Source organism: Zosterops lateralis, assembly GCF_965231275.1.
Source record: "Zosterops lateralis genome assembly, chromosome: 3".
NCBI classification, from domain to species: Eukaryota; Metazoa; Chordata; class Aves; order Passeriformes; family Zosteropidae; genus Zosterops; species Zosterops lateralis.
In genome coordinates, this window is record NC_139764.1 from 45,874,161 (window position 1) to 45,888,437 (window position 14,277).

A 14,277-nucleotide genomic window follows, 5' to 3' on the forward strand; every position below is an offset into this window, starting at 1 on the left:
CCTAATGTCATAAATGATTAATATTAACTGAGAGAGCAATCTCTCAGTAAAAGATAACTCCTATAGTAATAATTTCATGATGTTAATGTCCAACAGTGCCATTTTAGTGCTACAACAGCACAAAAATTGTTTTTCATCCATATTGGTAAAAGCTTTATCTATGAAATAACACAACAGGGTAATAAAGAAAATGTATGAAAAGTAAATATTATGTTTCATCACTACCCTCAAGCATAAAGTTTCAGACATGGCTACTTGACTCCACTAATTTGCATAACATGTCAATAACTTGCATCTAAAAATATATGAGAAAGAGAAAGATATAGATTATGGAGTTCTTCAGTGGGTAAAGAAACTAACTCATTTCCAGAGGGGATTTTCCATTTTGGTTAGGATAGGAGACAGAGAGATGCTGAAAATTATGCTTTTGTTACTGATGCTCTGTAAATTCAGTTAAATCATTATATCCCATCAGCATGGACACATTGTTAGACAGCTGGGACTGGGTGTTGGTTTTTGGGGGTTAAGGATTTTTTTGTAGATATTACAGAAAAGTTTTTGATCTCCTACAAGAAAGTGACCACATTACTTGAAGTAGTCCCTGTTTCCACTCTCACAGTTGCCATTACTAGCCAGAAGTTACTTCTGAATTTACCTTCAAAAAGAGGCAAACAAAAGGTTAACTAACAGCGCACATAAACCCCCCCACCTGTAAGAGTATATTATTCTGTTATACCTATAAGAAGGATATAAATGGGAAAGATATGATGGGTTCACTTCTGTGATTGCCCGTTATACACTTGGAATGCACTTGAATTTGCAGAAAAGCCTTCCTGTCACAATGCCTGGTGAGAAGGTGGCTGCGTTACTGCCCTGATCCTGTCTCTTAATGTTTTATTTGGAACTTTGTTGTTTCTGCCTCTTCCCTGCCACATGTATGAGCAAAAGGTCTTTGTAAAGTGGGGTTTCCTCCATGTGATTTTGTGTAATGTACAGTAGTTTTTTCTTAACCAGTGAAAACTTCGGGATAACTTTTCTAAATGCTCAAAATCAGAAACAGAAAGCAAGATGCATTGAAAAATTCCATGCATTAACTAAATATTATTCTGAGGAAAAGGAATCCTCATATTTTTTGCTTAGGGGTTCTCATCAAACATGTGTCTTGCATTACCTTTCAACTAAATATCTCTTTGACTGTTTTTGCTTGTGCTAAACAATCAGGAACAAATTTGGCATGTAGTTTGTTTGCTGCTCAACAATGAGGACCACTCAACAATTAGAAAGTTTGTCCTAGACTTTAGGCTGCAGATAATATCTCTAGCTTCCTTTTTTATTTATTTTTTTAAAAATTTGTTTAAAGTGGAGTTCCAGAATCCAGACTAAAAAGGAGCTGTGTATTGTGTCTGAGGCTTTAGATCTTGTAGAGATTGGATTTATCGAACTTTTGTTGTTCTGCCTTTAAATGGCGTCACTTGTCTGTAGCCTGTAGGCCCAGACTATGCAGCTGATTTATTTTATTGTTTTACTTTTAAATGTGGGAATTGCTTTAGGCATTTATGCTAATATTCATATTTTCTGAATTAGTGTTTTATTGTTACTTCCTTTCTATTGGAGGAAACTCTAGTATTCATGCAATTGACTGAAATGGGAATGAACTGCATAATAGAGATTAGTATGAAAGTTGACATAAACTCTACATTTTAAACGAAACTAGAGAAAGTTGGTAGCTGCTATGTGAAACTGCTTTATCTATTACAGTTCTGCACTCATTCACCTGACAGTCATGCTCCTTATCATCCTTTTGATATCATCATGGTTCAGAGTTTTGGCAGCAAAGATAACTTGTTCTTCATGTGGACAGTAGTTTTATTGTTTTGTTTAGCTTGTAATCACTGTCAAGATGTGGCACTCAACAATTAGCTATTCTCCTGTCTATCAACTCACTTTCAGAAAAAGCAACTTCTTTTTCCTGCTAACTTTAAGCCAGGACTTGAAAGGATCTATTAGGTCATTAAGTTTGGTCCTGCTCCCTGGACAGGAATCATGTTCTAGCCTGCATGACAACAGCAGAGTTAATTTATCTGCTTCCTTTTTTCCTCTAGTGTTGATCCCCTTGTTGTATCTGTAAGTCTGATCTTAGTAGGTCTCTGAGCTTTAGAATTCTGATGAAAGATACAAACTGGGATTTCACAATCTGAAGCAAATATAATAAATAGTACATGGGTGATGAATTAGAAGTGAGAGATTCCAAAGAACAGACTCAAACTCATCCCTGTTCTTTGGGCCTCCAAGAGGGAACAGGGTAGTTTGGCTTCCTTTGGAAAGGTCAAGTTGGTTCTAGGTATATTCACACCTGCATGCAATTGTAATTTTTTTTTGTGTGTGTGTGTAAGAACACATCACAAAGCTATTTTACTCTCAATTTTCTTCTTATGTTTTGTTTTACTCCTGGATTAGATAGTATCCTGCATCAGATTCATTTCTACTCCATTTTTGCAGAATCTGAAGGACAGAAAATGTACAAGCTTACTTCAGATAAGCTCTTGCCTGTTTGTGTAACTATTGTTGTTTTCTGATAGCACTTTTGCGATGAGCTTGCATTTGATTTTTAATTCACTTTCTCAGCTTTGGTATGGTTTTCTAGTTCAAAATAAAGGCGACAAAGGACTCCCACTATACGCTGACACCAGCAAGTTAGTTATGCTGCTAATACAAGATGTTTCAGACGTGAGAAATAATTATAGGAGCTGAAACCAACAGTTCCCCCAACATCATCTTTACCAAATTCATTTTTCTTTTTCAATGTTGTTTGAATACACAACTTTAGGGTGAAGTGTTTGAACTTTTTTTATGTAGCATATTGTATTGTTTCTTTTGTGGCTCTGCCTTTCCTGCAAGTATGGTTTCGTAGCAACATCAGTCGAAGAAATTCTGTTCTTTTTGAAAGAATTTTTTTTTTTAACTAGAAGAATGCAAGATACTTGTTTGGTTGCTATTACAGGTTGCAACTTAATTGTTAGAAAGATTTGGTCTATACCTTTCTACCTGAGATCTACTTTACTTGGCTATCCTTTTGTAGCTGCAAAGAAAAAAATTGGTAACAGATTCTCTTTATAAGAAGAAAATCTCATATTGACCCACCTTTATCTCAGTTCCAGGCTTGAAAGAAATTTTTCTTCCACTGAAAAAAAATATTTAGCATTATTATAGCCCATTAGAAGACTAGTGTAGGTTATCCTAATTGTATTTTTCTGAATTAATTAGTTTTACATTTAAATTCAGAAAAATCTTACTATCCTATCCTATTTCAGTCCATTTGACTTCACTTCTAAATTCCTAATAGCATATTAAATGGATTAAAAGTTACATAGGAATTTCTTGTTAATTTTGGACAGGTGATGTCAGTAGCCATGCCTTGAATTTAGGTCTTTAACCTTGTAAACATCGGTTATGACATACTTGTATTCCAATGTTAAAATTTTTGGTTACTGAGCAGTATTTTTGCTGTTGAGGCATCCCACCCCAAAAGGGAAGAGGAATACACAGGTGTGCAAATGCTCATGGTCAAAAAGGAATGACATAAGTCAGGAGGTCTGTAAAAGCTTACAAAGTTTTATTAGCAAATTATATCGTTGTCATGGAAATTGATATGTTATTCCATTATTGTCCAGTATAAGCACACAGTGGTGGGTTTTGAATAAAGAGGTAGAGTGAGAAAAATTGGAGAGAGGGAGGGAGAAAGATCACTTAGTCCTTGCTCCAGTGTCAACACAGCTAATGGGATGTCCAGAGTCCTGGAGCATGTATACCTGAGCTGCATGGGGGTACCTATTTATAGGTAAGTTTTCACTGCTCTGGAGATAAGTTTCCTGCTTTTTATGTAAATGAGTTATCATGCACAGTTCATTCCTCTAGACCTTTCTGGAAATGGGTTAGAGGGCTTCAGGGCATCTCTGGTGTCTTGATCCCTCTCTGCTGAGTTGGCTTTTGGTCAGCAATACTTTTTGTCGCCCTCATTCCTGCATGTGCACTGTACCATGCTGTGCATATCTCTAGGAGAAAGACCAAGGATTTCTGTCTCAGAAAATTGCTGCCCTACCCCCATAGGGCCCCCTTCTCCAGCCACATCCTGTTACTTCTCACAGCATGTTATTACCAAGGATCCTTGGTTGGCCGCACAGCGATCTGGCTGTTCATGTTTGAGACACAGACGTTAGCCCCTTATCTTCAGGGCTTCTACAGCTTCTGCAGTGTATTTTTACTCCACTGCAGATAGTTTGGCATCTTTGAGTAAAAGGGGATGAAATATCTTCATAATCAATGGTTATGAAGATTTAAGAAGGGAAAAAAATAAAACTAAACAGTTGGCCAGCCAACCACATCCTCAGAAAACCTATACTGTAAGTACAATGAGTTTCTCAAATTTCCTTTCCTAAGTAGTTCCAGTGGCAGAGTTCAGGGTCAGGTTTTTCCTTCTCTTCTTCTATTCAAACATCAGTGTACTGACCTGTATCTGAAAATGTAAGTGAATCAAAGTTGGCAATGAATCAGAATCACACGGCAAACATCTTCTGGGTACTTTTTTGAATTTTTAAGATGTGAATTGGATCATGAAATTGCTTACTCTGGATAACTTAATTCTACTTTTTCTAATATCTTTTCTATTAATCAATTTTTAAATAAGTTTGCCACTATAGCTGTAGATAACACAGCCTCTTGGTGCTACAACGATAGCAGTGTAGCTTCAAAAAATATGTATATGCTTCCTGACACGAACTAACAGTTTTAATTATTCTGTCTTTTCTTTTTTCCTCCAAATGACTCACAAAGGTTTTCATCAGTGCATTTAGTACAGTTTAAAACTCAGCAACCTATACAGAGTAAATATTAACCGCTTTCTTCTTTGCAATGGTTGAATCCCAGCATTGAAAATTATTTCATCTAGAATCATGTTGTTATACAGATAAGAGTCCTTTTCTGGAATTACTTCTTTCTCCTAACAATGATATGGAATTTACATTGTCAAGTTGAATTCAAACAACTTGGAGCCCAATGTAAGATAGTCTGTGAATTACACACTGCTTTTATGCTTGCAAAATTGACATGCATGAAAGTCTATTTTAATCACTGAATTTAACCCCCTAAAGCAAGTAATTTTGATGGCATGATTTTGGATTTTTTCTATTTTGAAAACAAAAAAGCTTTCTGACCTTTTAGAATCCTTCAAGTGATCAAAGGAAACCCCAATGTGTACGTGGTTATTTTGATTTTAAAATAAAATTCAAATTGGCGCCTACTACGTCAAACATTCAAATAAAATACAAATTCTCACAGTTTTAGCTTACATCAAAGATGGAAATCATTGTGTGGTTTTCGAAACCAAAGCAATTCCAAGATAGACACAGTTGGAATTTTTTTATTTGACAGCATGTTTCATACACTTAGTAACATCAGTGTGAAGTAAAGTGTGCATCCTAATGAAGAAGGAAGACTAGAGGAACCTTTATAGTGACTCTTTTAGGATTAAATTCAACTAGGTGATGAAGTTACATACACTTGTAATGGATTTATACAGCAGAAGCAAACTTTAAAAATAATAAATTTGCTCATTTTTGGATATGTATATAGACTACAAAGAACTGTTTCTTGAATATGTCATTAGTAATGCAAAATGTCTTGTATATTATCCTCCATAATATAATAATACTTCTGTTTCTTTTGGCAGGTTGTCAAGCTGTTAAGTAACAAAAGATCTCAAGCTGTTGGAATATTAATGTCTAGCCTTCATTTAGACATGAAGGACATTCAGCATGGTAAGTGAAATAACTATTGGTTATTCTCAGATCACATAATTAATTATCTGGAAATGCTAAATATTTTTATAATTTGATATAAAATTTAAATTCATATGAGGCCTTTTTTGCACTATTTTTTCTGAAAATAGCTTGTTTTGGCATTTATATTCCCCTTTCAGCATCAACTGTATAAGTGGTATATAATATAGACACTTTGATTTTCGGTCTTTTTAAGGAAGAAAGAATGATGTTTTGTTTATTTTAATTCAGATAACCTTGGGACATATCCAGAAAAGTGAATTATAATGCTTAATTTATTTGTTTTATAAAATAGTTCCTATATTTGGGTTAGCACAAACTGTGGCCTTCTTTCATCTTCAACAGCATTTTTTCCAAAGTGAGATCTTTTAGGGGAGTGTAATACTTTTCACATTTATGCTAAGAGACAGTAGTGCAAAAAGGTGAAAAGTGGAATTGCATTTATATTCAGAGCATCCCTTATGTTTCCCAAAGGCTTTGGATAGATTTGAAGCAGATTGAATTATCCTGTGAAGTGCCAGCCTATCTATTAAATAAATGTGGTTTCAAGTATAACACAGACTTCATAAATCACAAAAACATCTTGTGAACTTTCTAGGCTACATATTTACAGCCATGCATTCAGTTTACTATGAGTTGCTTATTTTGCAAAATTATTCATAAATAGGACAAATTTGAGAGCACTGTCAGCTAGTGAGTAACTCGTAATCACAGTTTTAAGGTTTTATTAAACTGTTTTGATGGTTACTAGACTTCCTCAAGCTGAAGCGCTTAAGATGGTAGTCATAGAGCAAGGCGCCAGTACTGGCGCCAAGAAGTACTTGGTATTTCCAAAGCTGGCAGATGTAGTTCAGTTAAGTCATAGAGCAAAATCTGAAAACAATGATATGGTCCTTTCCTTCAGTCAAATATTCAACTTGGTTTCAGTTAATAATGAGAACCTTATGAAAAAAGGAGTCCGCCTAACATCTGTGTCTGTGGTAAAGCCAACACAAGTTCATTGAAAATTTGCTTGCTTAACATGCAACACTAACAATAACATGGCATGAATGTCAGTAGTTGAAGGGGTCAAACAATATTATTCTTAACCTTTATCCTATTACAATATTAAGCACACATGATCATCTAAGAGCTGTGTGCAGATTTTGTATATTCCTCTTTCAATAGCTGTTTTCTAAAACCAAAAGTCTTTGCAAAAGGGAATTTAATAGTTCTTTTATTCCCTTCCTGAGCAGAAATGACTGAACAAACATGAGAATTTTTTTCTGGTGCGGGAATTTATGAAAATGGTTGGTGCTAGAAGTTTTTGTGGTTTTTTCTTTTCTTTTCTTTTTGTTTCTTTCTTTTTTCTTTTTTTTAAATTTTATTTTAATGAACATAAAATAGGCATGGAGAAAATGTGGTGAGAAGCAAGAAATAAATTTACATGGTGAGGGCAAGGAAAATAGAGATATTGCCAAGAAGTCACTCCATGCAGAGGCCTCTGAGTGATCTAACCATAGAGCCCACACACAGATTATAGAATCACAACCCCAACTATTTAACTTTACCTTTATCACATTGTTAATTCCTAATTAAAATAACACTCAAAAATATGTAAAACCTTTATAATATTTAGGGTTTTCTGCTGCAATTTGAACATACTAACAAGAATGTATGAACAAAAATTCAAATAATGATTAAGTACCTGCATTAACAAAAATAGTCTGTTGATGCATTTGCATCTTTATACATGAATATTTAAGTTGTATGACAACGAATACAGTAAAAAATGCGATCAGTGTTTTTTGTCCCCTCGCCCAGAGTTTTAGTAGTGGTCTTGAGGTTTTTCCATGCTTGATATACATTGACATGTAAATTTACACATATCTCAGTACAATACAAGTGATTGTTTTCCATAAATAAGGAATGCAGTCAAATGAAACTTTCCCCCACCCTCCTCCTGACAATTTTGGTACTAGCCAACTTACAGCTCTTTTGTAAATATTCCCTCTATCAAATATAATGCATATTTTTAGGATGCAGTGTTCATGCAAATCACAGAAATGTAATTTTATTTTTTTTTACTGGCCTCAGAAAGGCACTCAGAAGGAGAGAGAAACTTTCAGTACTGAGTGATATTCTGTTTCTTGTTTTGCATACTACTTACTGTGTTGTATTTTTCTGATGCTTTTGCAAAATGTTGAAGTTCTACATGAACAGAAGGGAAAACAATTATGCTGGGTACTAATCTACCTAATAAATTTAGGATTTCAAGTTTTAAGTCATATCATGTTTAGACGAAAACCTTAAAATAGCTTGAGATCTGGTCAAATGTTGTATCTAATATCTAGTAAAGCATTTGTTCTTTGTTTGGTGTTTTTGGTGTAGCTTTATTCACTTTTTAAGATACAAAATAATGATGAAATACTGTCTGCAAGAATATTGTCTGCATATCTGATCAGGTATGGCATTTAATAGAAGATCTCAGTATATTGAAATACATCTTAAATAGATTTTTTTTTTATTTGGTTGTTAACTGTCTGCTTGTAGAATTGCATTTGTCTGCTTCCAGCTTTGGAAATAGGTTTAGTAAGACAAATGCCCAGAGCCAGTCTGCTTTTAAAATATTTTTACAGTGTGGAAGGAGTAGTTGTAATAATCAGAGCACATTTGTTCTGAACTCTACTGTGTCTTTCTACTAGTGCTTCAAAGTTTGCTAGGTTAATTTTTGTTGTTGTGGGGATTTTTTTAGTAGATTCTAATTGCTAACAGAACTCTCACTACTTTATGCAGACCAGGCACTTGTTGTTAAAGTATTTCTTAAATGTTTTAAGAAATGTGGGTCTCTGGTTGCAGTGCCCTTTTTCTTTTATTAGTACAAAAATGAGTACTCGTGGTTTCTCTGATTTCATGCAAGGTCTTACTGATGCCTGGGTTTTTTGCAATCATCTATCAACTATGCAAAACACTTTATCCAGGCATTTTGCTTGCTTGTATTTTCACTATACCGCAAATATCCTTTATCCAGTATTATGTTCCCACTGGAAATATTGCTGTATTTGGCTGCGTGATGTGGCAAAAACTTGAAAAATGCCAAACAAGCACTTCTTACCTCTTTTTCCTTTGTAATTCAGATTTTCTTCCTAGAGAAAAGACTCAGGGTTTAACATTATTATTTTGGGGGGCGGTTCCTAACATTTCAGAGATGCAAAGTGTGCTCAGATTGGGGATACAACAAGATTCTGGTGTAACTGCATAGAGTAACCTATGATGAACATCCTATATATTAAAATATAATTACACATTAAGCCTGTGTCTGCATTTAGGGATTGTGTCTTGTAAATAAGGTATCTTTGTTCAAGTTGTCTGTCAGCACTTGAAATATAACAACTGTTTGAAAATGCAGCAATGGTGCAGATAATAAGTTTGTCAGTGCCTTCCCCAGTCTCCTTATTTATAAAGAAACAGTGTATCTTCTTCTGTGTTTACTTCTGTAATAAGTGCTGTAAAAATAGCAAAAAGTTCTTCCTTGTGGGTATAAAAATAGAAGGATAAAAATTAAACTGAAGATGTTGGCCAGGAAAAAAAAGCAGATTTGGTATTTTGTGCAGCTAAATATTAAATTTATTACACAGTGAGATTTTAATCTAGTATTTATTTAATACATGGAAATTATTCCTTGGCACATGAGAATTGTCCTAGTTCTAAGTATGCCTTGTAAATGTTGAAAGTAAAAGTTTCTCAAACTGCATATGCAGTTCTTTGTCTTTTGAAGTTGCCTGTTATCTTTTCCAATTCCTTAAGTTTCTCTCAACCAGCTATGTCATGCCAGGGACTGTGTTGTTACAATACTCTTAACTATTTTTCTGTAAAATTTTGCATAGCACCTTGTGGTTGCCCTGGCTCTGTTGGAAGTAGTTTGGAGACTTCTACCTCTGAATTTTGGATGACTTCTCATTTTCCTCATTTAATAAGTCATTTCCCCCCACCCCCCCACCCCCCCCCCCCCCCCCTGAGACACTGGTAGCATTCAGAATTTGAGGGAACTACCTGTCCCACTCTGATATCTTCAGGGGGTAAAAGAAAGGGAAGGCCAAGACACTGTCTATTACAGGCCTCAAAAAAGAATAAAATAGGAAAAACAATTACAGAGAGGGCAGTAAGATTCACCTAACGGCTGGTAAAAAACAACCTTGTAATCTGGATTTGAGCTTATTTTACTGGAAGGTTTATCTGCAGCAGAGTTTGTTCTGCTAACAGCAGTACAACTTTGAACAACAAACATATCTTCTGCCCTGAATTCAAGACAGATGTGCAGGAAGTGAACATACTTTAAATGTTAGTAAGAAAAAGAAATGTTTATTTTTTAGTATTTGACTATTAGCGACAAAAGAACAAGAGAAAATCTTCGGTTTGTTTTCTTAGTTGACCACTCATGCTGACATGTAGAAATGATGAGCAAGGAGAGATCCGGTCAAAGGATTAACTAAATTATTTCACTAGAGAAGGATGATAAAATGTCTCTTACACTGCATTATTTCAATGCTCTGAGCAGGAATTATTCATGTATTGAACTATCATGTAGTCTGGGTCCAAGAGATGCTCTAAATGGAAAGCAATCAGGAAAGAATGGCTGAACATCTGGAAAATAATACTCAGGCTTAGTTTATTTTATGGAGTCCAGAGGTGATCTGAGCATTATTTATCCTGACAACAATGTGTGTGCAGAAGCACAATCATTTGAAACTTAGAGTACTCATTCTTCATAAATATTTCAGTACCTTCCTAAAAAACACCTTACTGATTAAACAGGTTTTGGGGACAAAACAATACATGATTGGATCAAATTATCTGGTCACTGTTACACTAGAAAGTGTAAGTAAACCTGCTGCCCAAAATTGTTATTTTTGTCCATTTCAGTTATGGGGGAAAATGTCCTTTTAAGTTATGGAGGAAAATGTTTGCTGTAGGAAGATATGCAGACCTTTTTTCTGGTGACAAGTCTGTATTTCTTTATTAAATTAATGATAAATAAAGTGCTTGTAATCAGTGCAGGTTAATTACAAAGTCTGAAACTTTACCTGTTACTTCTGGTGTACTAGTAGAGAATTGAAATTCTTTAAATATTTCTCTTTTTTTCCTAACCAAATATTGTGCATGCAAACACCCCAAACAGATTACGGTTTAAACTTCCCCTCTGATAACCCTTCCAACACCTATTTAGATCCCTCAGAGACACACCCAAGTAAAGATTGGTTTAATTCAGCAGTTTTTTCATCTTGTGTACTAGCACTTCCTCAAAATTTGACACGATAATTCTGAGTCTTATTCCTCTATTTCTTCTTGACTTTATGCTACCATATTCATTACATCCTGCCTGCTGTTAGATTGTATTCTTATATGTTTTATTCAGTTATAATTACTTTACAAGCTCCTATTGGGAAATTATTGGGAAGGAAAACAATGAAATACAAAATTATTTTTATAGAATACAGGCTAGAGTTAAATTAGAGTGTCACACATATGTATTGCTTTGATGCTGTTACTATGCCCACAGTGTTCTGTACTGAGCAGTGATTTTGGAGCCCTTGTCTGGCCACTCCTGTCAGACACAGTTAGGGAGGAAGGACAACAAAGGAGACAGGTGGAGTTTCCAGTGGGGTTTCCAATGGATGTGGCATAAACCCCTGAGCTTTGGGTGAAGGTCCTGAAAGCTAGTCCTGAGTATCTAAACCATGCCTCTAGTCCTCTTTCTATCTTTTAAGATCTTCTGAAACTTAGTTTACAGTGACCAGAGGTCAATAAAGCAATAGCAACACTTGTTAATGGAAAAATATCACTTCAATTCAAATTTTCTTTTAATATTTGTACAATATATCAAGATAATGAAGGACAGAAACATTAATATCACCAAGAAATGAACTGAATGTTTTATGTTATATATCTCTTTGTAATTTACACTTAAAAACAAATTTATAGAATTATACATTTTTTTACAATCATGCAAAATGCATTTTAAAGAACATAAGTTTAGGGTTTTAAATGAGGAAAATATTATTGAGTTTTCTTCACAATATTTGAATAAGCAGAGACTAATTACTGCCACATTGGACAGTTTGGATAATTAAAGATTTTTGTTGTTGTTAAGAACATATGAATGTAATTTAATAGAGAAGTTTTGTAAGAAAATGTAACTGCATTGTCTGTCTGTTGTTTCAGTTGAAACCATGGGGTTTTTCTTGCAAGTCTGATCTAACTTTGAAAGTTAGAGAAAAGTTTCAGGAATGTTCTTCTCTCCCAAAAGAAAAAAAACCCTCCGTACTGTTATTTCTCATTCGTGTACTCTGTACTCACTCAGAAAAGAGATGATTACAAAATCCTTAGCATAAAAGCAACAAAATGTGCACTATTAGCATTAGTACCACGTAAAAATTTAGTGGCAGGAGGGAGAAAAAGAGCACCTTGTGTCTCTTTTATAGCAGAAGTATTTTTCACTGGTCGTACTCTGATACACTGCTGAACTGCATAGGGGTTCTAGCATTATTAAAATTAAGAAATCCCTATTAATTAAGAACTTCCAGTGATACAGTTACATATTTTCTCATTAAATCAAAAGGGTTGAAAAAAAAGGGATGTTTGCCATAGCACTTTGTTTGTGATTTTTCCTGTGTTTTTTAGATTTGAATAGATTTATACATACAAAAAAATTGCATTCAAAAATTAATGCCACTTATAGATATATAGCTACTAACAATTTAAATACAAGGCAGTTAAAATGGAGATTTAGTATCATGACAAGAAAATTGTAAGACTTTTTTTTTCCACATTCAGTGTACCTATAACTGTATTTTATCATTATTTTTTAAAAAATAAAACTATATGTTATATTTGACCAAGTGGAGATCTATCTAGCTTTCTGCCTGATCTCTGTAGATAATCATAAAATAAAAAGCTGAGGTGAGTGGCACTGGCTGCTCATTATATAATTTTTTGTAGGTCTCTTATTTTATTGCAGTAGTTCACTTCAAACTGAAAAGTTTATTTGGAACTGCTTTTCATGCATGTTATCTGTTCTTCCGATTTTCCCTTGTCACCAGTCTGCAGTCCATTATTTTTTCTTCTCTTTGTGAGGTGACTGACCAGGTCTGCATGCTGCTTTCAAGGTCTTTATGCACCATATGCCTGTGCCAAGGTGTCACATCATCTTCTTTCAGGCTCTGTTCTTTCTGTATTGTTGCTGATATTTTGTTTGCCCTTCACTGCTGCTATTTTTTAAGCTTATGTTTTCAGGGAACTATGAAAAAAAAAATCTGTGTCATTTTGCTTGCTACTGGGGGCAGCAGTAGCTAATTTGGTATGCATCACAGGACTTTTACAGTCTGGGTTCTTTTTTCCCCATCTACTTTGCATATATTGACACTGAATATTTGAGAGATCCTTTTATATGTTTGTGGTCAGCTTTTAAGTGGTGTTGCTATCTGAGAACATTGACGCCTCATGTTCAGTAAACAGAACAGTAACCTTTAGAGGTCCTAGTAAGGCTGCTTTGCTGCAAATTTCTGCTTTGAAAACTAATCATTCATTTTGGTAATTGATTTTCTGGGGTTTTGAGCTGGTTTTGTTTTTTTGGTTTGTTGGTTTGGGTGCTTCTAATCCAAATAGATGTTTCCTCTTATATTACGACAGTGTAATTTTTTCTGAAACCTTAGGTAAGGATAGTGAGGAGCCTTTTGTAAATTCAGTATTAACCGGATCATTCTTACCTGGGTCTTTGTGGACACTCTATTAAAGCAGTACTACTTAACTGGTTGCTTATGAGTGCCTACTACAGATTGTTACCTTGCTTTCTCATTACATTGGTTTAGCTGTATGTTCTTTTAAAAAACCTGATCTTCTGTGTAATACAAAGGCATTTTCCAGGCATAAATATCAGATTGACTGGTTTGTAGTTTCCAGTATCATCTGAGGAATCCTCTTAAAATTTTCATTTTTATGTTCTGAAGCTTGTTCAATTTGAGACAGTGCCCAAAACATATCACTTGAGAGGTACAGAACTTGCCTGGGAACCTCTTTGACCTTTTCTGTGGTTGTGAATCCTTACACAAATACTTTGTTTAACCTTTTCTGATTCTCTTTCTTTTGTACTCTTTTTACAGCCAGATTATCTGCATGCCCAGCTGTTTCCTGTCAGGCTTCATACATGTGATGTGTTTGAAAGCAGTTTTATTACTGGCTTTATGCATTTGGCAAGTTGGCTTTAGACCTTTTTGTTCTTGTCCAATTTACAATGAACTTCCAAGACTTTGCTTTTTGTTTTCTTTGGCCGATTTCCCCTTTTGAAGAGTATCTTTTATTTACAGGTGTCCCCCATGCTCTTATACTTAATCATATATGTGATTTTGAGGAGTAGGAATATTGGGGATGTGAAAAGACAAGGGAGGGAAAAGGGTGAATTTAAATT

At 34.7% G+C, this 14,277-nt stretch overlaps 1 protein-coding gene across 1 annotated transcript in view; it reads left to right on the forward strand.

Moving 5' to 3' along the window:
* FMN2 (formin 2) overlaps positions 1-14,277 on the forward strand; it is a 153,436-nt gene that overhangs the window by 57,520 nt on the left and 81,639 nt on the right. Inside the window, exon 8 of the mRNA XM_083856399.1 lies at positions 5,726-5,813. Within this exon, the coding sequence (XP_083712525.1) occupies positions 5,726-5,813 (88 nt within the window). The remainder of the gene's footprint in view (positions 1-5,725; positions 5,814-14,277) is intronic.